Here is a 26,827-nt window from a genome sequence, read left to right as displayed (position 1 = left end):
AACATTTTAACAAATAGTAACAACAACGTAAGGATGTATGAATGTGTCCTATTGGCAATACTACTAATGTTACCAATGTAAAATATGCTCACAGCGTACGTTCTAAAGTTCACTTTTCAATAAACTTTTTCGCCTTTTCCACAGGCACTTATCAACACACACGCAATAATCATGCTGAAACTAAAGTTTACAAGCTTCATTTATATTTTACGTGCTCGGCTTATTGGATTAGAAAATAAAACTAACAATTAGGTTTTGTCATTTATTTCGCATCATATACTTAACCTACGTCATATGTGTGTATTATGCTATTTATCGCTAGAGTAGGTACAGAGTATATCGTTTAACCTACGGATAATATCATCTTGTAACATAAACAAAACAACGACAACAATCGACAAAGACAAATGCAATCGTGTGTTTTAAATTTCACGTCAGTTTTTTTTTAGGTTAGATAAAAATATGAAAAATAAAAATACAATTTCGACCCGGTGACGGCGTCGCTACTGTTAAACAAATTTAACAGGACAACTTGAAAATTAATTTTTGAGTAGAATTTTTGTTTTCATGCGCCGATTTATAATGGAGAGTTTATGCGATTTGATTAATGAATAAAGGGGTAAAATCACACATATTGAGTTCAACGAAGTTGTATGTTATAACAATATATTTATGGATAAACATCCAAGATAAGATAGATTTCCATCTTGACCTGACTGAGCATCAAACCCAGGACCTCCTGTATGGCAGTCCTGCATGATGACCGCTAGCACACAGGTCGTAATTTTTTTGTATGGTTAATTATATAGTTTTACTTCCTGTTTAATAAATCTGTATTTTTTAATCCATCATAGTTCAACTTTCGCATAATAGACAATTGACAAAATATTTTTGAATACTTTAATCATATTGTAATAGTTATCCGCTAATTATTGTATTGTGCAATATTGCATCTATTACAAAATGTATAAAATTAAAGTAATAAAAAACACACTGCACGGCTCTTATGGTTATAGTCAATTTTATAACGGCCAGTCAGTTTTTAATATACAAAATAAATTTATAATGTATTTTTATTACGATTTAAAACATTACGATCGCATTTAATCGAGAATCGATACAATAACGGTCAAAGATCAACAAAAAAAGAACATCCTTCAAAAATTATCAAACATGAAACTGTAACCGATCAACAGAGCGAACAAGACCATTATATTTATGTATACTTAAAATCTATGTCATTAAAATCTAATCCTTCTAATTACGAGCTTTCAAATGAAAATCATTAAAAAATCTAAGTAAAATGGGGTATAAAAATAACTCATAAACAATTTACGAAACTGATTCACATGACATAATTTTTTTAAAACGAATTTGGCTTTATTGAGCCAATTTTTTAAATTATGTCATGTGAATTAATTCAGGGAGGGGTAAATAGCGTTAGGTAATTCTTAAATACATCACATCATCACCTATATGTTTTAATTATTAAAATAGCGTAAGGGTAGTTTTGTTTTTATAAATACAAAACGGGAAAGGTAAAATCACTAACATTTTGTGGTCATTTTTTTTGTAAGTTCGAACAATCACATTACGATTTTGTTTTGAAATAAAAGCTCGGATGTTTTTTAACACTAAAAACATTGAAAGTGTGCGTTCGAAGGTAAACGAAATGTTTTGAGCAAATTAAAATATGTCTTACCTAATTCTACTCGGAGACAACACCAATGGACGGTAGAAAAAAGGAGTGGGGAGGTTTTAGAAAAAGTACCTACAGAGATTCGTGAAAAAAAAAATCGTGCTGTTAAAACTCTTCGTTTTTTTTTTTACACCGGCGATTTATCGTTTTTTTTTATTTTATTATCATTTAAATACACGTAAAACGAAAGACAGATAAAATTTTTCCTTTTATCTTTAACATTGAACTAGCAGTACACGAAACAAAAGATCTACACACATCTATTGCATTATTATTGCTGTGTTTTTATCTTTAAATATTTTTGGCATACAAATCGGTGTTATACATAATTTTTCTATATTCTAAACATTCTCCATTTTATATCATTCATTTTCGGTAAAAACTGTTCACAATTTGAACATATACAACTTAGCATATCATAAATAAAAATATAAAAATGATAGATAATATAAATTAAAAAAAAAAACAATACAAATGTTGTGATCATAAAAATCTACTACTAATAAAAAAAATCTACTATTATGTATACCATCGATTTATATTCCAAATATTTATAAGTAGATATAATTATGATATTGCTAATAAAACAAATAATCTTTCACAAGACGAGTCAGACATCAAACCACTACAAATACATTTATAAAAAGACCAACACAAAATGCACAGTATTTAGAATAATAACAAATAGTAGCGCCATCCATTTTTTATATGAAAATATCAACTCATAATGTCAACATCTCATAATGTCAATCGGACCCGAATCGTCTACTGTTCAATATGTCAACTTCCTAAATTGTCAATTTTTTTATATATTTATTTATCCTTATTTTGACCCCTCCCATCGCGCATGCGCCACACTAATGGTGCACACGCCACACAAGTGGGCATGATGTTTGACGTGGTATAAATTTGACTAGGGTTAAATTTGTGCCGTAAACATGCTAGGGACCGTCATAGTGTACATTCGATTATAAGTCGAACGGAAATTCATTCGATTTAATGTCTGTGTGAGCTATGGAGCTTCAATGTCCTATGCGGCGATAGATGGCGCTTCTATTACATTAATATTATTCCGAATTCTGTGAGAAAAACAGATTAGTTGGGAACACCCATTACACATTTCAAAAAATATTTTTTTTTGTGTACAAAACAATCATTTTTAAGCATGGAACACTACTACAAAACATCCAAAGTCTAGCTCTTTCTAAAAAAAAAATCTACTAGATGAAACAAAAACAGACTAATAGTTACGAGTTATTCCTATATTTTTGCCTTGAATATGTTTATAATTTATCAAATCTTCCACACCATTCGTTGTCTTTTTCTAGCATCGTATAATATTAATCTGACTCAGAGTAGATTTTGATTTAATAACAATGCTATTACATTCTGTGTATGAAATCTCTGAATTCTGTTTTGCCCTACACAATCAACAACATGTTAACATTTGACAACTCGTCTACACAAAAATATCATATCATTACATATTTTTGCGTGTGTGAATAATGTTTTTGCTTTCTGGGCCCGGTGGAAAAAACTTCCACAGAATACCCCACTTAACAGGTAACTGTGATCTTGTTAACTTTGTAAATCAACTAAAAACACCTAAATAGCCACTAAATAGGGACCAACACTGCTAGAATGAGTTTCTTTCGGCATTTGGTGTGGTCGTTCCGAAATGCTAGTAGCTTTGGTAAATATCATTTAATTTAGAATATGACGTGAAAAAGTGCCTGTGAAGGCCTAATTTCTGAATAAATGATTTGATTTTGATTTTGAGTTCAACTAACTGGTAACTGGAGTGGTAACTGTGTGTGTGTTATCCACAGTGTGTGTTTTTGTTGAATATGTTATTGACATATATACAAGATTGCACTTTCAGTAATATATGTTCTTAATATTCGATATCCACAGGTCGCATGATACATGTCATCTCTCGCTTAACTTGACTTAACAAAATATATATGATAACTTCTTCTTGTGCCTTATTACAATATTATATTGTTATAATAATACAAAAAAATATATATTATAAACAATAAAGAGATTCCAGTAAGTCGCCGCTTGGAAGCTGGCAGCATAACCCCTTTGAATCGTAATGGCATTCCTGTGTGCAAAGTAACTATATCCATGGACGGGCAGTTGCCCGTCCTTGGATTGCCCGTTACCTCACGGAGACGCGCTGAAATCTCAAAATATTAAAAACATTTCACTGGAGACAAATAGGCTAACAAGCTGTTGATGTTTTAATCTCGAATGCACCAATATGCCCTTTATGTTAAATGTGGCCATTAAACCTTGGCTAACTTGATATGGTATTCATGTTAACATCACGTTAACTTTTCGGTGTGGATGTACCGTATTTACAGTTTTCTATCAAATTCTCACTTTACCATTCAAACATATTCAAGGCCGATTTAGAAGTCCTTAGAGGTTATTCACATACCTAAGTCTGTGTTTTGGTGTTTCATTTGCAAGGAAAGACGGACGTCGAAACTAGTGTAACATATAACAAAAATCTTTGGCACGTCATGTGTCAAAATTGTTATTTTCATTCAATTGAAGATTCACTTGATTATTCTAGTCTTCGATAAATATAAACGGCAGCTTCGGCGCAGATTGTCAGCTTCGCAAAATGTCATTGTGAAAAAAATTATCGCTAAAAGTCATTTACGAAAAATGACACCTATTAATCTCGCAGAATTCCTTTCAATTAAATTTAAAAAATATTGATCTAATCATAGTAGGTATTTTGTAAAAAAAACTTAAGACACTTTGAAAGTGAAACATTATTATTATATATCTTATTGATATATTCATCTTAGATAAAAAACTTACAATATTTAAAAGTAAAGTTGATATTTTGCGCATTATATATAATGACCATCTTCACCAAGAGTCGTGTAATTAACTAGCAAATGTGATTTTATCTGCTAATACCACTGCGTGCGCTCATTGGTCATATAAAATGGCGGATTTTCTCAAGATTTCAGCAACACACTTCCGTCCCATATCGTACCGCGCCATTGCAGTTTTTGTTTCCAATAGATTTTTATCAACATAAAAATTGATAAATTACATTGTTTCGTGTTGGATATATATTTTTTTATAATTCAATGAACGTAACAATTTTCACACTTGAGACACTATGACAATAATTTAAAAAAAAAAAGAGAAGACAGATATAAGGCATTTTAAGTTTTTTTTTTTTTTAATGGATTTGTTCCATTCGTAGCCAATTTTCTAAGTTTTACATAATGTCATGCATTATACAATTATTTGGTGTTATTTGGGACTTAAAATTATATAATATATAATATAATTACACCTTAACTTCAATGGAATGGACTAAACCAAAATGAAAACTAAATAAAATAAATACGTCTAAATTAAATGAAAAACACTTAAAATTTCCATAGCCTATCTAACCGATATAGTGTTACAAGTATTTTGCACAATAATCTTGTATAATATAATATACTTTATATATCTTCCAATTTCACCTAGCTAACACATAGATGCCTTATTATAGGTACTATCCGCATCTCATGATCGTTATTATATGCAATATATCTTAATTAACCTTAAAATTAGTGGAGCCAGCGAAGCCGTTTCTCTAACCTTACAATATTTAGCATTTACCTATATGTATATTTGAAGGAAGTATAATAGCAACAAGAAAAAGGCAACGACCCACCGAGTTTCAGAGTTATGGGTTGCAGACATCCCAACCAGAAATCAGGCGGTCGGCGTGTTATCGGTAGGTATACTTAGTTAAAATTACGCTTAAAACTATTCGGATATACATATATGTTATACGTTATGCTTACTAACTTCTACGTGAAGCAATATAGGCGTAAGTAAATCATATTAAAACTAGAGTTATATGTTGACTATTAACTAAATTTGTCTATCTAACTTGTTGTCAAACCTTATGATAATCATCGTTGAGGTTGGACCTCATATATATAACAGATATACGCGTTTAAAATAATCATTATTACTTAATTCAAATTAAAAAAAAAAATATTGTGCAATTTCTGTTCATTTATCTTAGATATTATATATCTTATTGATATATTCACCTTAGATAAAAAAAAAATACAATATTTAAAAGTAAAAATGTTGTGCTGTATTTATTATATTTCAAATATATTTTTGAAATATAAATTGTCAGACATCATTCTCTTTCTCCATACAATAAATATTTCTGCTAAACAATGTTTCAGAAAAAAAATTCTAATATTTTAATTAACGTCTGTAATAAATATAAGTAATAGTGATTATTTAAAACGCGTCGCACGCCATTTTCCGATATTGACTGCATGACAAAATTGACACGACAATTCGTTCCTTACCAGAAATGAATATATTAATTTAATCAATATATTAATTTTAATATATAAATATTTTATTTTAAGTTACGATATGTCTCTCAATATTCCACTACATGCATGAAATTATATCGCTAAATTGAAACAAACATATTCTATAGACAGATAAACAATACATATTTTAATATAATGTATAAAATACATGATTTATAAAATATTATATAGAATCAGAGCGATGCCGCGTCGCCGCATCAAAAAGTTTCAAAAATGAGTAGTAAAAACTACATTTTTTTTTACCTTTTTTTATATTATAGAGCACTAGCCATTCTCGACACACGTAAATACAAATAAAATTCAGTTTCGTTAATTTAGTAGATTGAAAAAAAAAACAAAAAAAAAAAAAACTGGCTGAAACGCTCCATTCACGACAAAATATATTTTAGACGCATCATGAGAGAGAAATTATAATAAAAAGAAAAGAAATTCACATATTCTCATTATCTAACTACAGTAAACGGTTAAATGCACTTAAATTCTATGCAATAAATATTTTTTCTTTTCACTTATTTAACTATTCAATAAATAAATCTAATATTTTTTTCACTACGTTTCGGTATTTTTCTCAAAGTCATTAAGTGTATCCATTATATTTAGACACAACCATGTTCATAACAGTAGTTATTATAGTTATCATGTTACGACAGTTTCTGTTCTGAATTTGGCATTGTATTATCCAGGATAAAGAATGACTAAAAATGACTAGAAACCTCATATTAGCATGTTGAATATTCGTTATTTTTTTTTTATTTAAACTATTTTCGCGTCCTTACGTCCCTAACAATCGCTGCGGATATAAAATTGTCTTAAAAAATGTCTCACTCACTGATGTGAACCTCGCCTAGTTTTTCGTCTACATTTTCTACTAAACATGTTTCCAAAAATCTACTTTTTTTCCACTAATCTTAGTCTATACTTGTGCTATCGAGATGTTTGGTACTCGTCTTGTCATCCACCCGCATATTTAGCTGTCAAAAAAACTCGCAACCATTTTTGGCCCGCGTGTTGTCATTTGATAAAACTCAACTTAACCTAAATTGACTTAAATATCTTATATTAAATATCTAATATATTTTCTAAAATTAATTTTATTTTTAGATTTAAACGCATTTCCATGCAATCATAAGCAGCGATAGAAACTAAATCTTTCGATAAGAATGACTCACATTTACGATTCTCGAGAGTAAATATTTCACCCGTATTACAAGGGTAAATGTACGTTTGGCTTTCAGCCATTAATTTTTAATTATTTCAACACCTTCCGCACACGATTGCCGCCGCTTTTCAAATTAAATACGGAAAAAAAAAATATAATTTCAAGTATATAACCATGGTATACATTACACATAACATCAGAAGGCAAGAAAACTTAATGGGTACATTCAAAGATCATATGTATATAGAAGACGAATAGTGCATACCATGATTACATGATATAATTTAAAAAAAAAACAAATCTACTTTCAATTAAAGCAATCAATTAAATAATACGCTGTTTATATGTGTAATGACTAGATAAATTTTGGCATTAAATAATTTGGACTATTTGCGCTGACTTGGCTGGTACAAATTTTGGTTTGAAAACACGACAAAAATATCAAATACAAACAAGTGACATGTTGTTAAAAAACAACAAAACCGTGAAAATCAAGTCAATATGACAAAAATAACTGTTAAAGAAAATAAAAACGAAATTTAAACAATATTTTTACATTCACAAAATTATGACATACATATCTGAATGTTCATATTGCAAATCAACAAAGTTACTTTTGCAAAAATAAATCAATATTAAAAAAAAAAACAACTCGATTTAAATTATATTTTTTTAAATTAAAAAAAAAATGCAGCATAGACATTCACATCCAGTCTTTGTGTAGACAGCAGCAGGGCGGGCCGGGCGCGGCTCTCTGTCCTCACACGAGCAGGCTCGGGGCGAGCCACTCGTCCTCACCGATCTGCGCCTGAAACAACAAAGACAACTGAACACAACAAGCTTGCGCAGCTAGATATGCTTATTGGGTAATTATACCCATTAAACATAGGTATATTTTTTTTTACAATTACAGCTTGACCATAAATAGTAGGGGAACTAAAAATTTTCCATACAAAATTGTTGCCATACTTCAGCATTTTACGTCACAAATGTGACAGTTACGAAGAACTTAACGTCCTAATTTTTCGTCATCTCTTTATGGTCAAGCTGTGGGTACACCATGGTTTTGTGACAAAATATTTCTTGGGTTTAATTAACAATTACGTATTGGTTCGCGGAGCGTTTCGGCCGCTGCGGCCGCGCTGTCATCACGATCCGTCAATGTTCTTGAGGAAGGAATCATTTCCAAAACCAATCAAATTCATAAAATTAATTAGGTCAGATAGTAAAAGTAATGCTTGTCTTTGAAGAATCTGATAAATTATAATGACAGCGTCGACAGGTCGAAACGATCTGAGAAACACCATATGTCATTACAATCCATCAATTTTCACAAGGAAGAGTTCGTTTCTAAAATCAAACAATAAATTGACATTACAGCAGATTAATTTGATATTTAATAGCTTTTGCCCACACTGTTTGCTTAAAAACTTCGTATGTGAGTAAAAATTCGATTCCCGTGGGAAATTCAGGAAATCCCTTCTTAGTGCTCCCCTACACTGTCCTAGGTGATTACACACCAAATTTCAGCTTTCTACGCCCAGTAGTTTCGGCTGTGCGTTTTCTGTCAGTCAGTCAGTCACTCAGTAACGCAAGAGTTTTATATATATATATAGATAGGTTTTATTCGATCATTTGGATGGACAAATAGCTCACTATGTCGAAAAGGCGACCGTTGTCGACCGCGTCTACGGTTTATTAAATACTTACCGGTTGCACTTGAAAGTGCTGTACTGGGTAATGCAGGACCTGCGGCGGTTGGGACATGGCGGCCACTCCCCCCACCGACCCCACGCCGCCCACGCCCCCCCCAAGCGCCCACGGGAGCTGCACCCCCCCCATGCTGAAATAAACGTTTAGTTTTAATTGACCAAGCGAGCGAGGTCTACAAATCAAAAATATTTTTCACCAGTGAAAATATTACTGTGATAATGCTTTCAAAGATGTGACAAAAATAAAATCACGCATTTTTGCACTCGTCCAAACGCTCCATACCAAATGATACTCCAACGTGACGTCACGATTGAGTAATATTTATTTATTTATTCATAAGTATACAAAACAGTAAGTTAGGTGGGTACATGCACATAAAATATATAAAAATTACATAGTTTCTACGAATTAACCAAACTGACCAACAATATGTATATATAACATGTAAAATTTTGCTCACATCAATATACAAAGTGAAAACAAAACAAATAAACATTAAAAAAAGGGGAATACAATACAAAAATGGCAATTTAATCTATTATAACATATGATATCTTGGCGAACAACTAAAATTGTTTGTTGTCAAGTGACAATAGAGCCACGTGTCTGGAGAGATCAAAAAACGAGATGGACTAACCCCATGTATTGCTGCTGGTAGCCCGCGAACTGCCCCGCGTACGAGTACCCCTGCACCCCCTGCACCCCCTGCAGGAAGCCCCCCAGCTGTTGGGGGTACGTGTTGTACCAGTAGGACGTGGGCGCGACCCCGCCGGCTGTGTACGCTGCGCCGAACGGGCTATATGCTGTACCGCTGAGCTGGAAACAAAAATTGAGTCTTTAGTTTTGCCCGGTTTGCCGCTTGCTGACAAATTATCTGATAGCTTGCAACATATCCAACAGATAGCTATAAAATTTATGTTTCACTAATGTTAGATAGGGCTAACTGGCTAATCACATCGGGCAGATATATCTAGCAGTTAGTTTAACTGTCAGATAAAAGAAATTTATCAGAAAGTGGTGAAATATGCCCCTTATACTAGGAAATCTAGCGTTGAATACAGAGTTTTCTTATTTTTTCAATGTTGAATTTTTCAGATGATTCGCTAACACTGGTGTCAGAATTTATTCCAGTCGCCGAAAGGCATCTGACATGACTTTTTACGACTATTTACCGCCATATAGTGGCAGGTAGTCGCACACACACTAGTGAACTGAACTGTCCACCAGTGTGCAGATTTCCTCGCGATGTTTCTCTTCACCGGAAGCAAGTGGTGGTCGATGAAAACTACTATACACGAGTCAGATTGGTATACAAACTCATCAGGGTACGTAACTTGACATACCTGTCCCTGGGCCTGTGCGTTGTTGGGGTCCCCGGACTCCTTCCCCCAGGAGCACTTCACGGGCTGCCCGTTCACGTCCGTGTTGTGGACCGCCACGATCGCGTGGGTAGCACTCTCTTTCGTTGAGAATCTGAAATTAAAAGAAAATTAAAAGATTATCAAAACAATATTCGTTTTATCACTTCTTTCTCTTGTATTTTCCCGGTTACATTTGGAGTTGTGATGCCCTGAGACTAGGATTTAAAAAAATAACATTAAGAAGATTTGGCTATGATTTTAGAACCTCATTCGGCACGAGTTCACAGCCGGCCTCACCATTACACCACCACCGCTTTTATATTAATTAGATATTAAATAGAAGCAACTAAATTAGACCAGAGCAAAAGTGTTGAGAAAGTAAGAGTAAGCGCGTTTGTCGCTTATCTAGGACGTTGTGAAACAACACGGACGCCACGGAGCCAGTCCGCAGAGCCATGCATAATTCTTAATGTATCGTCTGTAACGGAGATACGGGAAAACAAACAAACTGAGAGTTGCACTGTGCTTTTGTAGCACGAGTACATAATGAAGCGTAAAAAAAATCTTAACGAATTGATTTTTGTGAAAGTCACAAGTCCTCAAAATTATCATGAAAAATTGTCTCATTTTCTATAAAATACGTTTTACTAGCTGCGCTCCGGATCTTCGCTCCGTGGGAATTTCCGGATAAAAATATCGTATGTATTTTTCCAGGTTATATTCTACCCGTGTACCGAATTTCATAACAATACGTTCAGTAGATTTCGTTTGGAAGAGTAAAATACATCATCACAAACTATCGCATCCCAACTAATATTATAAATGCAAAAGTGAGTTTGTTACCTCTTCACGGATTATCTACTGGACCGATTGTTATGAAATTTGGTACAGGGCTAAAAATAACCTAGAATAACACATAGGGTACGTTTTATCCCGAACTTCCCACGGGAGCGAAGCCCCGGGGCGCAGCTAGTTTATAATATTAGTAAGTTAGTTAAAGAGCTGCTTCGCGCTGTTTCACATGAATGTATGAATACGAGATCTACCTGATGAAAGCGTAACCCTTGTCCTTGAAGACTCTGATCTCCTGGATAGTCCCGAATGGCTGGAAGGTCTTCTGCATCAGTTCCTCAGTGAGGCCAGTGGTCAACCCGCCGCAGTACACCGTGCAGTTGGTGGGAGAGCTCTGGTTGTATACCTCATCGAAGGTCAGCGGTTTGGAGTTCACTGGAAATAGAAATGTTTTTATATGTTTTATCATTCCGTGAAATTAAGTAAAATATAGAGAAAATTACTTAAGTAAGTACCTAATCTATATATAGTATTATTATGAAGAGGTAAGCGTTTGTGAGTTTGTGAGTTTGAGGCGGGTAATCTCCGAATCTACCGAACCGATTTCAAAAATTCTTTCACCATTAGAAAGGTACATTATCCTAGTATGCTATAGGCTATAATATATATTTTATCTCAAAATTCCCACGGGAGCGAAGCCCCGGGCAACATCTAGTTAATAATACTATTGACGACCTCGGTGGCGCAGTGGTAAAGTTTGTTTCTGAACCGGGAGTTCTGAAGTTGCGTGAGACCTATTAAACAGTCAATTTAATACTTTGTGGTCTTACTGGCAACATTGTAACTAATATCGACCCGGGTCTATATTAGTTACAATGTTGCCAGTAAGACCACAAAGTATTAAATTGACTGTTTAATTGGTTTCACGCTACTTGAAATAAGTGGCTTACGCGTCTACCTCCTTGTATCAAAATGAGAGGGCGCCCCCAAATGATTTTGATGGGAAAATGAAGTGAAGATTTCTTCTAACGCTTTAAGAATGAATTAAAACGCGTAAACATTGTTGGGTTTAATTCAAAAATCAAAATCAAACCATTTATTCAGAAATTAGACATTCACAGACACTTTTTCATGTCATGCCGAAGAAATGCCGAATGAAACTCGTTTAAACAGTGTTGGTCCCTATCATGCCTAAAGGGCTTGCCATTTTTTAAATGTAAATTTGTATATAATATTTTCTCAATTATATAACATTGCTAATCGCGGCGTTTACGTGAATGATGAAATGAGATTTTGCCAACTTTTGGGCCCATGATAAACACGCAAAAATAGTTAGCCATTTCTGAAGTCACCATCATATCGAGTGTGTTATTGCTAGCACTGGTGACAGATTTTATTCAAAACGCCTAAAGGCTTCTGACATGGACGTTTACAACTACTTACCGCCATCTAGCGGCAGGCAGTCGCACACACACTAGTGAACTAAACTGTCCACCAGTGTGCAGGTTTCCTCGCGATGTTTTCCTTCACCGGAAGCAAGTGGTGGTCTATGAAAACTACTATATATGAGTCAGATTGGTATACAAACTCATATGGCACGAGTAGGATACGAACCTGAGACCTTTCAATCCACAGGCGGGCGCCTTTCTGAAGTTAAAACTCTATATGACAGATTTTTCACGTTTTATTTCCAGGAAAAACGAAGTTAAGTTACATTGTGATTGACATACATAACATTTCACAATTTGCTTACACACGTTAGGTAGCCCCTGTAGCCCGGGCTCCCCGTTATTGATACGGTGATATTTACGCCCCTAATGAAGCTAAGTCTGCGTTAAATATAATTAAAATGACTTGACACGCACTTCACACCCTCAGTACAGCCGACTGTATATCAAGTCCTTTTACCTTGGTAATAAGGATCAATACGCTATGCGTTTGGTCAGGATATATTCAATTGGTTGTACCAATACACTTATACGTAATTAATTTAACAAAGTTACGTTTAAGTAAACACTTTATGAACTTAATCATATAATTGGATTATATTTTGGTACTAACTGCATCCCGCGGAGTTATCCGAGGTACATCATTATTACGTTTAATTTTATTCACACACAGTAGCGACATCTACTTCATAAAGTCAGGACTTTTTGACCAAATCCAACGAGAATCGGGTAACTTTCGGGACAAACATTTAGCCTGTAGGTAACAACGGCATTCTTAAGGGCGCTGACAAGCAGGCTTGGTAAAATAGCAGAATCTTCAATTGTTGTCATTGACGGCATCGCGGCGGCGTCACATCCCCGAAAACAGCAACACGCGAAAATAAGAGAGTATTTGGTTATTTGACCGATTTTAGATTTATGTTTTATAATATTCTATATAACATAATAAATACACTCCATAATATTTCCGTGAAATATGCAAATGTATGTATTTACTACAAAAAAAATGTTAAAGTTTAAAATTAGCGCGAAAAACACTGCTTGTGCAATAGCAGATGACATAATTATGATTAGTGTGACGTCACGTCACATGCAAGTATATACAGGGTCACTGGTATCTAACGCATAACCTTCCAAAGGCGCATAAGGTACATAGAGACCAACATCTTTTGTTCCACGACTTTTGTTTAAACGTAATGAATACAAAAAAAATCCTTTTTTAGTTTTAATGTCGTTTCTATAAAACGTTAATTCTATGTTCGATTCCGCTACATAACGCTACTGTACTGTCTCGTGTTGCTCGGCTATTACATACAGTTAACATGTGTGGAATCGCAAATTAGATTGTATTTTTTTTCATGAAAAATCGTAGAATAAAAGTTGCTTGTTTTGACGTACCCAAGTAGTCTTTAGGAGGTTTTGCGTTTGATACCAGTAACCCTGTATGCAGCTGCAGTGATTTTTATTATAAGACTTATGGCTCAACGTAAAATAAACGTTTTACAACGACGCCGTATTTTAATTCGGCGCGTCACTATTTAAAATGGCGCATTTTATATGATGACATCGTACGTGTATGACTCCCGAATTATGTTTGGGCAATTTCCAAAGACCTTTAAACCTCGACCTCGGTGGCGAAGTGGTAAACCGAGAGGTCCCGGGTTCGATCCCCGGTCGGGTCATGATGGAAAATGATCTTTTTCTGATTGGCCCGGGTCTTAGATGTTTATCTATATATGTATTTGTTATAAAATACAGTATCGTTGAGTTAGTATCCCATAACACAAGTATAGTACTTACTTTGGGGCTAGCTCAATCTGTGTGATTTGTCCTAATATATTAATTTCTTTATTTATTTATTATTTAGACGTGATATCCCTGTTTGCAGCGCACTGTCACTTCGCACAGAGAATCGCCTTCCTTCGAGCGTTTTCGCATTGCTCAGTCGTGTTCTGTTGCGAATATCGTAAAGGTTGTCTATTTAATTAGGCGATCTGCTTAATTGAATAGTATAATGTCTTTTGAGTACATTATGGAGCGCAATTTTTATTCGACCAACTAAATATTGCGCTCCGAAATGTAGGTTACAACAACAGATGCGGTGAAAGGCAAACCTAATTTCTTTTATACCAACATTGATGTATAAAAAACGGTATTATGGTTACAAATTGAATCGCCAGGTAGCCCCTGGGGAACGTTCTGGTAATGTTGTTTGAACATTCGGTTGTGTTTTTGTTGTATAAGAAATGGCGATTTTTTAATCTCTATGGTAGTTTATTGTTAAAATTGGGGCGTGTGGTTCCGCCATATCCTCCCGTGGATTTGTACGAGGCGACTAATGGACACAGCTAAAAGGCAACAATAGCATTCCCAAAGAGGGTCGACGTCAGACGGGCAGCCGGTTGTAAAGTCGCTAAATCTTCCAAATTTAACGGCAATTTTTTTACGCTAACCTTGAGCTTTGGGCCGTCACAGCTCCGAATGCATTCGGGAACACGAAAAAGACGGCGATAAAAAGAAATATGTTAAAATAACCAGTATTTAATAATACATTATATACAGACAGAATTAGAAACTAATTCTCGTTATCAATTATTTTTTTCATAAAATTAATATATTGTTATTAAAATATACCAGAGGTAATAAACTATGTCAGCCGCCACACAGCAGTGAATGCAGTGTACTGTTTCTGTTTGAAGGGTGAGAGAGACAGTCATAAATAAATAATAAATATATACGGACAAATCACACAGATTGAGCTAGCCCCAAAGTAAGTTCGAGACTTGTGTTATGGGATACTAACTCAACGATACTATATTTTATAACAAATACATATATAGATAAACTTCCAAGACCCGGCCCAATCAGAAAAAGATCATTTTCCATCATAACCCGACCGGGGATCGAACCCGGGACCTCTCGGTTCAGAGGCAAGTCGTCAGCGTATCGACAGGGTATTGTGCCTGGAGCATCATGGCTGAGGGTCGTTATGTAGAATGAAACGCAACTTCCTTGGCATTTAATAACTACATTTATATACTTACTAAAGGAACTTAGCACAGAACTATTTTTTTCTTTAAATGCTTATATTTTAGATTAGAATAAAATTAACTTAATTTATTTTAACGATGCCACGACCTTGTACAAAACACGAAAGATTAAAAAACACATATTATGCCGGCTCCACGCTGTCGTCGAACAGTTTGCCAAACTATGGTGGATTCGGTACACATTGCTGGTTATTAATTGCATTAAATAAAAGTACTGATACTAACTATGTAATGTTCACGCATTCGCGTCGACACGTGTCTAATTTCGACGACAGTGTTGAGCTGGTATTAATTCACAAAATTTCCCGCTAACGCTCATGCAATGAGGCCAAACATTTCCAGCTTGTGTTGCAGCAAAGCGTTTACATTCTAGCTAGAAATTGTACAGGTGCCTCTGTGTAGCATTAAAAAAAATTATGATAGTACTAGTAGAACTGCGCTGTTACACGTTTTTATGTAGACATAGAAAGTTATAGACCTATATTTTCCATTTAGATACAAGACAGAAATGTGTGTACTCATATTGTATTGATATGTATATAAAACTCTTCCGTTACTGACTGACTGACAACGTACAAAATTTGGCATGTAGGTTACCTGGGGAGTGTAGGTGAGCACTAGAGAGGTTTTGGAAATTCTACCCCGAAGGGGGTGAAGGGGTGAAAGACTTTTACATGAAAGTTCTACACCGTTGAAGCTAGTGACTTGAATATTTGGATTTTGGTTGTTTACAAAAAAATAATGAATACGTGTTTCAGATGTTTCTGAAATTAACCCTCAACCCCTTCAAAAGGGAGCTGAAAGATTGTATGGAACTTAATACAAATGCCAAAATAAAAAGCTGGAAATTGGTAAACATACACTTCATATTATTTCCTAAAGAATTACCGAGCTTTTACTTTGAAATTCACGCGGCCGAAAGCTGAGAAGAAAAATGAGAAGGAACGAGACAGAGCGCTCTACTCTTTTGTCTCTTATCATATTCCCCAATGTACCTTGCATGGATTGATTATTTAACGAACTCGCTCATACAAACTAAAAAAATCCAATTAGGTCGTATAATAACATATACATTTGTAGTTTATACTACGACGTGGACCGTCTTCGACGTAGAACCTCTACAACGTTAAAAGATATCGCACCATTTTGAAGGAAATCATCCTTTTAGTTAACTGTTTTAAAACCTATTTTCCTGTGGCAAATACACACCACTATTCCTATATAAATAACTGCTTACTCCAATTTCCGCTCAGAAGTAATATTTCGTTCGATGACACACGTTTCCGCAGACGTACAGTGTACTACGAATCAAGTTACACAACATGGACCCTATATAATGGTGATAGAGGCGAATATTCGAAGAATTAGAGTAACATCCTGGTGTTAGAATGAAACAGTATTATAAAATCTTGTTGCAAATAAAGGTCTGAAAAGTGAACGTTTTTTTACCACTGCCAAAGCAGTTTTATGTTTTGAGGATTCACGTTTTTATTAATATAAGGCCAGTCTGTAAATAGTCATTAAAACAAAAATTTATCAAATAGCCTATTATATTTATTTACTGATTTTCGATGAAATTTAGTCCAGTCAACAGCACATCGACCTACGAAATTTCATTGCAAACTCGTCCCTGCTACTGCGGTAGAAAGGTTCAAGCTGGGTAACTTGACGTGCTGTATGTATATGGTTACAAATAATTTGGAATAATTAAAATGTTATTTACTTAATATGTAGACACAAACGGTAATAAGTAAACAATATACTTAGGTGTAAATAAATATTCTTCTATTTGTCGATACATATAAACTGCTAGTCTATGTCTGAGTGTAGGAGATATCAAAGAAAAATACTTACGTGGGATACTTATGTGAACAATAATTACTTAATAGAAGCCAAATCAATTTGTTTAGAATTTTTGCCAGTACGTATGTTTGTTCGCGCATCTTGTAAAAGCAACTAAATTGAATTTGTTGAGTGTGAAATCACAGTTGTATAGCGGATGGTCTAACTTAAAATCTGGTACAGGTTTCATCGCGATGCGTTGCTTAGAAACCGAGATATGGACAATAATAAGTTGTGAGCGGACACATGACTCAAACGCGGGCGAAGCCGCGGACAAAAGCCGGTATCAAATAGAATTATAGCAACGTCAAAACATCTATTTCGGTTGAATATAAAAATTTCTGGAAACACTAAAATATTCTTTTAATGTTTCATGCAAAGTGAAAAGCAAATTCAAAATGGCGGCGGCGTGATAGAAGAAGAATGAAATAGGTATGGCCATAAATAAAGATGTGTCTCAATTAGAGCTGCTAATTAATAATGCATTAGTTTCAATAAATAAATTACTTTCATAAACATGTTTATTAATTATATATTAGGTTACATTTTATTTGAAATTAGTCCGTTTGCCCTAATGGTTAGTCGGGAGATAATTCTTTTCGCATTAAGTTCGCTATTTGTTTATAAGTATGTTTTAGTAGTATTGTTTTTGCACCACTAATTCCCAATGAAAGTTTATGAGGATGTATGTATGTTTCTTATTCGTTTCACGCAAAATCTACTGGACAGATTGTTATCAAATTTAACACACGGCTAACGGTACTTTTTGTACGAAATTTTCACGGGAGCAGAGCCAGTATTATATTACTGGTTTCTTCCTCAAACGTTGAGTGTCGAAGCCTAGGGTCCGCTATCAACTTATTACTTTATAATCTAAATTCCACAAATAAGTCTGCCGTATATTATGTATAGCTAAACGTGGCCATCATGTTCCGCAACCAGCAATTACTGTCAAAACCATATAATTTATTCAGAAATTAGGCCTGTACAGGCACATATTTACATATTCTAAATTAAATAATATTTGCCAAAGCTACAAACTACTAGCATTTCGGAACGACCACTGCCTGAGAAGAAACGCCGAAAGAAACTCCAAAGGAAATGATTGACCATTCGAGTGTTCATGACATACTCGATCTTTATGACCTAACATAATTCTTAATATACTTAGTAACTGTCTACTCCGCAAGGGAACAAAACGTGAGGTATATAATGTATGAAAATATACGATAATGATATACCTATGTAGATTATTATAACTAAATCCAGACGACTTCATGTTTATCCACAATCCGCCATTATGAATTCCTTTGATCAGATCTGTTCACGAGCGCTTATAATTTATTTATACTTATACTTAGGTACAGTAATTATTCTTCAATTAATTTCGAGCTAATAATTGTATTTTGGTGATATTCAGAACTTTTATAAAGTAAAAGATTGTAAAAGCCAATCATTGGAAAAAGGTTACGTATGGAAAAATAAACTGGAGATTATTTTCGTAGGCAATTACAGCAACCTGTGTGTTATTCACATAATTTTTAGCCCATTATTAACCCACTGCTGGGTAATATAGGCCGCCATTTTTTCGCGCCACTTTTTACGACCCTGTACCAGTCTCATTCAACTCATGACCCAAACATTGTCATCTATCACCTGTCATTATTTAATGTATAATTGAATGAATGAATGACTGAATGAATGGCTGAAAGACTGAATGTAGCGAAATGAATAGAGTAGTTTTTTTTTTTTAATTTGTCTAACAAATAAACCTGTAATTGTTCTATCTCATAGTTTGCAAATAGATGACGAGCTTTATTATGCTCGAGATTAAGATTTATAAATTATTATTGTTATTATAATGCCCGGTCAATTTGATTATATTTGTATTTAATTGCCCTCTCGTTTTGGGCATAAATCAAGGCGAGCGGGCATTATTTGTGAGCGTCCATTTATTTTATTAACTTGGTCCTCAACATGGGTTGGTTGAATTTACTATACTTATAATAACTAGTTGTTCGCCGCGAACTTAGACCTCGTGAACACAATATTTTTTTAATAAATTTTAACAAAATTGTGAATTTTTCAAAAACTACTTGACCGATTTTGTTGCCCCACGAACTTAAATATTATATTCACATATCCTACATATATTTTAAATTTCATCAAATTCGGACCAACGGTTCGAAAGTTATCGCGTTACAAACATACATAAGTACATACATACAAAAAATGTATTATTTTCCCCCAAGTTGATTTGTGTTGCAAATATGTTAAGAAAGGGGAAAAAAATAATCTTACGTTCATTTTTCGGCGCAGGCGGCTTCCTCGTCGCCCAGTTCGTGCGTATAGATCGGGAGCCTAGCCATTGGCCGTTCATCGACGTGATAGCTGACTCCGCTTCCTGGAGACAAAACGTAATTTAATGTTAGACTTTACATGTTTTATACTAGCGGAGATAATTAATTGGACATATAAGAAAACAAATGAAGAAGTACTAGACAAGATCAAAGAGAGAAGAACGTTATTGAAAGCAATAGAGACAAGAAGGGGAAAGATGTTAGTAAGTAATAGAACTTTATGAAATATCTGATGGAAGGAAAAATCGAAGCAAGAAGAGGAAAAGGAAAGCCAAGAAGCGCATTCCTGGATGAAATAAAAGAGAAGGCGGAGCTCGTGTCGTATAGGGAGGTGACATCGGTGGCTGAGGACAGAATTAGATGGAAAATGCACCACCGACAAGAACAAAGTTCTTATTGATGATGATACTAGCGGTCCATCCGGGCTTCACTCGGGTTAAACCATAGTGAATCATGCACATAAACCTTTCTCAGAAATCACACTATCTAAAATCAAATCATAAAAATCCGTTACAAATTCAAATTCAAATAATTTATTCAGAAATTAAAACCATCACAGGCACTTTTTCACGTCAATTTTTATATTAGGTCAATAGTAATTTCTCACAAGCTACAAATTACCACCGCTGAGAAGATTTATAGATACATATCGATCGACGACCTCGATGGCGCAGTGGTAAAGTGCTTGCCTCTGTACCGAGAGGTCCCGGGTTCGATCCCCGTTCGGGTCATGATGGAAAATGATCTTTTTCTGACTGGCCTGGGTCTGATGTTTATCTATATATGTATTTGTTATAAAATATAGTATCGTTGAGTTAGTATCCCATAACACACGTCTCGAACTTACTTTGGGGCTAGCTCAATCTGTGTAATTTGTCCTAATATATTTATTTATTATTTCACTCATCTTCGCATGTTCTCGGTTACATTCGGAGCTGTGAGGCCCAGGTTTAAAGGAAGTAAGCTTAGAAACAGACAGACGCGCCGGGCGACTTTGTTTTATACTGTTGTGATCAAGAAATATATATATTTCCTTCTAACATAAAAAATCATACTAGAATAAAATTATTAATAACATAATTTTATTCTAGTATGAATTTTTTCTTGGTGGTATCTATCGATTGGTTTGCAGGTGCGTCCGTCTCACGCACCAAACCGCATAAACTATTAGGTAACTAGTGTTGCCCCTCGATAGCCGTGTATCGATAGTGTTTCGATAGACTATCGATAAATAAATATATTAGGACAAATTACACAGATTGAGCTAGCCCCAAAGTATAGTTTGATATAAAGCAAATACTATGGATAGCTATCAACTGTATCGATAGTTCATCAGATATTGATAGTTGTAGTTCCGAAGTTAAAAAAGCTAGTAGTTTGTACCTTTGGTAAACATAATTTAATTTGGAATATGACGTGAAAAAGTGCCTGTGAAGGCTTAATTTCTGAATAAATAATTTGGTTTTCATTTCATAGTTCATTTATTCGTAAAAACAATAAACATTGTGTTTGAAATTACATGATTATTGTTATTTAAGGCACGTGAAGAAAAAATATCAAAACAGTATTAATAAAAATAAAATAAATAAATAATAAATAAATATAAATATATTAGGACAAATCACACCGATTGAGCTAGCCCCAAAGTAAGTTCGAGACTTGTGTTATGGGATACTAACTCAACGATACTATATTTTATAACAAATACATATATAGATAAACATCCAAGACCCGGGCCAATCAGAAAAAGATCATTTTCCATCATGACCCGACCGGGGATCGAACCCGGGACCTCTCGGTTCAGAGGCAAGCACTTTACCACTTCGCCACCGAGGTCGTCAGAAAATTAGAATAAATATATACAATGAAAAAAAATATGGATTCGATTGTTTATTACAATTTAAGAATTCCTCCACGCTATAAAACCTTTTTTTTTTGATCAAAACAGTGCCGAAATATTGGCAAAAATGATTTTATGAACGCAGAGTAGTTTAGTAGTTAAATATAGATAGCCGGTTTATATACAATACTAGCCATGCAATCGATGAAATCGATAGTCTTCTCGTCGTCGCGGTTCGATACCTATCGATATCCAATCGATAGTAGCCTTTATCGATTGCAACTATCGATAGTGCGGCTACCTTACTATTGACCAACCTATCAATAAATGGTAATTGCATCATTATTATCTCACAATATATTACTGGTTTCTATTGTCAGATATTAGCACTCGATCACAATCATAACAATGTTTTTGTATACTTTTGGACCATGCACTTTATGTACTAGTGCGCCCCGGGGCTTCGCTACCGTGGAAATTTCGGGATAAAAAGTACCCTATGTTTCTATCCGTGTACCAAATTTCATAACAATCAAGAAAAGAGTAACAAACACACACACACACACACATATAGTGCCATGGTTCCTCACTAACTAATGCATTTATAATATTACTAGAATTAGAAAAACAATACGTAAGAAACAATAATGGTAAGACCTTCTGGCATGATAGGGACCAACACTGTTTAAATGAGTTTCTTCCGGCATTTCTTCTCAGCAGTGGTCGTTACGAAATATCAGTCTGTTGCTTGTTGAGAAATTACTACCTATATGTATATTATGAAAAGTTGTCCCACTGCCGCGTCTGTTTGTCTGTATGCGATAAAATCAAAATCTACCCACGACGAAAACAATGAATGAGTTTTACAAAACAGATGAAAATTCCCTTGAGACTTGTTAAGGTCCAAATTTATAATAATTCCCCGCATACATATCTCATCCATACTAATATTATTATCAAGAATCAAATCAAGAAGATTTGAATTTTTGTTTGTAATGAATAAACTACTGGGCCAATTTCGATGCAATTTGACACACAGATAGGCGAAACCTTCAGGGGTGACATAGGTTACTTTTTATTATGGTTTTACCCGAGCGAAGCTGGGGCGAGACGCTAGTTAAGTAGAAAATAGAATAAGTTTTTTAAGGATGTAATTTTTCACACGACGTCTTCGCATCAACCCACCTCGTGTCCGCTCGGTTGAAGATATCTGTCTACTTTATAATCGAGTTGCAAGATTCCATTTAAACGAACTTAGTTACTCTCATACAAGTTAAATAAAGGCTTGCTAAAAATAATCTTCAAGCTACGTGGAAAGTTTTGTACGCATGGTAATGAAATATGTATATATAATGTAATATAATATATAAGGTTTGATTACAAAGTTTGGACGATATAATAAATAAATTTTTATATTTTTATATGTTTGCAAGTAAGAGTTTGAAACAATTCTCCGACAAATGCTTCGTCTACGAACGATTCGCCGACAGAATGTCTCCTCTATTCTACGACCAAACGTTCGTAGAGGAAACAAGTGCCGGAGAACCGTTTCAGGATAATCGTTACACGATAACCGTTACGTATACAACACGACAACCGTTGTTTCAGACTCATTTCTTTCGGCATTTTAATATATAATGTATTTAGTACTTACGGATTTTTTCAGGAAGGAGACGAATCCATATCCTTTTGATTTCAGCGTCTGTGGATCTCTCACCACTCGACAATCCCTGCGAACAAAATTATATATAAAAAATATAGTTAGCTTGCTTATTTTTACATTACTGATTAGTCTTGTGTAGTTCTTGAACGAACAAGTTCGGATGAGCGATCATACGGACGAACTGCGCGAACTAGTTCCCAGATCTGTCGCTACTGAATACGAACGAACGAACTAAGTTCACACACAACAACGCGCTCACAACAAGTAGGGTAATTACACTTTTTCACTTGAAGTGGTGAACTGACGAACTAAAAGATCGAATTCGAGTAATGAACTAGATTAATGTGAATTTGAACGCTGCCGGTCGCGACTACTAGAGATTATTTTCACTGACAGCTGTCAACTGTCAGTTTGTTAATGATTCCTTTGCTGACATTAATAGGAAGTATGGTATTGACAAAAGCTTTGCCGCCTTTTGCTATGTCGATTAAAACGTTTATTTTACATTACTTTATTAATCCTTTCATTATGTAAGCATTCGTTTGTGAAAATATACAACAATGTAGCATATTCGGGTGCCGATATATTGGGAAAAATCGTTTTCCATAAGATAAAAAAACTTTGAAAACTATGGGATACGCCTCATGCTATAGAATGTTCGAGACAGTAAACGGTCGAAAAGAAGCTCGGAACACTCCACACGTGAACACTTATTAAAATATGGACTTCATACAGGTAAGATTTTCAGTAAAAATCAGTTTATGACCACAGTTGACCAAATAATGCAGAACATGACCTAAAATAGTGTTATTATTTCCAGGATAATCCACTAAATCCTTCACTAAAACTCGCACCACGATTGCGTAGAAGGTATTTTTGGTCGTAAATCTGCAACAATATTGAAAATTGGCGCTTTTTGCCTCCATTGGCAATGTGTACCTTAGTTGCACCAGTAGCGCCATCTGCGCTGAGCTTTGCGTAATATGCCCTATTACCTCAATTTAAAAAGTTACTAAACTGGCCGGCATATAATATATGTGTACTGTCTGTCTAATGAGTCGTGGTACAACAAAACCGTGGTAAATTTAAAAATCTTTTTTTTGTTAACTTAAAATATTAACTTGATATTTACTTTTATTATATTTTGTTAGATTAGATACAGATAGTCTAAGAATCCTTGGCTACATCTCAATATGATCAAATGAAAATTTCAACTGTCTAACTGTCACGGTTCATGAGATAAAGCCTAGTGACCGACGGACAGCAGAGTCTTAGTGTCCCGTTATATCCCTCCGGTACAGAACTCTAAAATACTTAGTAATATACTAGCTACATAACGTTAAATATTCAACGACGTAAAGCGTCGCCCATCTGCTAAAAAACCACGGATAACGGTGCTTAACTCGCAATATTTCAACATTTTAGCTCTATTTAGTACGAACCATGGCACTATATCAAAATCATTACGGAAACGCATAAACAAATTCTTTAAAAATAAGTCAACTGAAAGGAGTTTTCCGTCCCTTTCTATCTTGGAGGGATTAGTATTTCCGTCCCGCTCGTTTTAAGGGTGGTATGGGGGACATTTTAATGCCATATCATAAAAGTTTACGAGGTCTCCGTTGAAAGAAAGGTCTGATAACCTGGTGTCCAAGTTGAGCGATAAATGCGACAAAGCAGCGCGCGCAATATCAAATGTATGGAAGTTAAAACTACACAACAAGAAGGTAAATGGCGGACTTATCCCTTGCAGGGATCTATTCAACCAGCGATAATTTGATATTATGAGCAGTTCGATTTACTTGTAGATTAAGTTTTTGTAGCTCATGGAAGTGCAGTTGCCGTGCAGCGTTCCGTCGCTACTCTAGGACGCCGGGTAAGCATTTTGTCAGAGTTCGGATATTAGGACGCAGTTACTGGTGGGTACCGGTTGAAACCGGTTTGTGAAACCGTTTAACTGGAAATTTCCGGTTTTCTAAATGAAATGTAATGCTTTAAGGGCTCAGAATTATGTCTTAGTCTTACGCTAATATTATAAATGCGAAAGTTTGTGAGGATGACTGTGTGTATGTTTGTTACTCTTTCACGCAAAATCTACTGGACGGATTGTTATGAAATTTGGTACACGGGTAGAATATAATCTGGAATAACATATGTGTTATTCCAGACAAGGTAGGGTACTTTTATCCCTATAGGCTAAATTCCCACGGGAACGAAGTCCCTGGGCGTAACTAGTAAAGATAAAAAAATAACAAAATTAACAAAAAATGCGATCACGAATGATACAAAAGTGCTTATTAAGTTCGCTGCATTTCTTCTCTGATTAATTTTAATTGATATTTTTGTTTAATTAGTTGGTACGTTTGTACAGGTCCCTAAAATTAACTATGTGTTAATTATCGTGTTTTGAAGCAATATATTATTACAGTCATTATTCATAATGACATAAAATTGTAATGCGTGACTTATAATATGACCTTTCCTTTAGTCCATACATACAATAATACATATTATAAAACTGTAAGTGGATTTATGTCTGTACATAGAAGATATAATATAAAAGTAAAATACTTACTAGAGGTATCTCTACATAGAAAAAACCAATAAATTGAATTGAATTGAGAATTGAATTAAAAATCCGTTTCCCGTGGGAATTTCAGGAAATCCCTTCTCAGTGCTCCCCTACACTGTCCTAGGAAGCTACACACCAAATTTCAGCTTTCTACGCCCAATAGTTTCGGCTGTGTGTTGTCTGTCAGTCAGTCACTCAGTAACGCAGGAGTTTTATATATATAGATTTGATTTATAGAAAATTATATTCTGCGAACTAGAAAACACAGGCTTTTTAAATAAGTCGAAATATTCAGAAGATTTTAAACAATTCCCGGAAACCTTAACTAAAGCCCTCTTGAAACAGATTTTAGTATTTTTCATTATAATCCTAATCCTAATTAATATTATAAATGCGAAAGTAAGTTTGTTTGTTACGTCTTCACGCTCTATCTACTAAACCAATCTTCTTGAAATTTTGCATACAGCAGTAGCAGTTTGAACTACGGAAAAGAACAGGGTACTTAGGTACATTTCATCTCGGAAAAAGTACCAAACTGTTCCCGTTGCAAATTCACGCGGTCGAAGCCGCTGGCAACAGCTAGTATAAATATAAATTTCTTTGGATTAAATTTTCATCTTCTAAATCCTCTTTCAATAAAAACAAAACAAAGTAAAATGTAGAATAAAATCTAATTTGGCAAAAACGTGTACTTATACAAAAGATACTTGGGGAACTAAAAAAGATGGCTGCGCCATGAACAAAATGTTGGGATTCTTCTTGGACCGTAGCCAAAGGACGTGGTTTGTTTACTAGCGGTTAGCGGGCAGCGGAGCGAAGCGGTAAAAAAAGCTATTTCTGATCGGAACATTTAATTGGTGCAACGTAGAAGACAATGGCAAAACACTCAATCAATATTGCCAAGAAAGTTGTATGTGTCTCATTGTACGTAATAAATAAA

The 26,827-nt window shown here is 34.7% G+C and overlaps 1 protein-coding gene across 3 annotated transcripts in view; it reads right to left on the bottom strand.

Moving 5' to 3' along the window:
- Positions 1–1,925: 1,925 nt before the first annotated feature.
- LOC128682174 (uncharacterized protein) overlaps positions 1,926–26,827 on the bottom strand; it is a 189,243-nt gene continuing 164,341 nt past the window's right edge. For all 3 annotated transcript variants that reach the window (XM_053766753.1, XM_053766754.1, XM_053766755.1), the window contains 7 exons: positions 23,307–23,382; positions 19,754–19,856; positions 11,367–11,547; positions 10,303–10,432; positions 9,597–9,775; positions 8,957–9,089; positions 1,926–8,054 (listed from right to left, as the gene is read on the bottom strand). In XM_053766753.1, the coding sequence (XP_053622728.1) occupies positions 8,007–8,054; positions 8,957–9,089; positions 9,597–9,775; positions 10,303–10,432; positions 11,367–11,547; positions 19,754–19,856; positions 23,307–23,382 (850 nt within the window). In that variant the 3' untranslated portion in view covers positions 1,926–8,006. The remainder of the gene's footprint in view (positions 8,055–8,956; positions 9,090–9,596; positions 9,776–10,302; positions 10,433–11,366; positions 11,548–19,753; positions 19,857–23,306; positions 23,383–26,827) is intronic.

The sequence above is a fragment of the Plodia interpunctella genome, chromosome 29 (genome assembly GCF_027563975.2).
Source record: "Plodia interpunctella isolate USDA-ARS_2022_Savannah chromosome 29, ilPloInte3.2, whole genome shotgun sequence".
In the NCBI taxonomy this organism is placed as follows: domain Eukaryota; kingdom Metazoa; phylum Arthropoda; class Insecta; order Lepidoptera; family Pyralidae; genus Plodia; species Plodia interpunctella.
The sequence above is the reverse complement of the archived record's forward strand: the minus strand, read 5'-3'. Positions and strand labels throughout refer to the sequence as shown.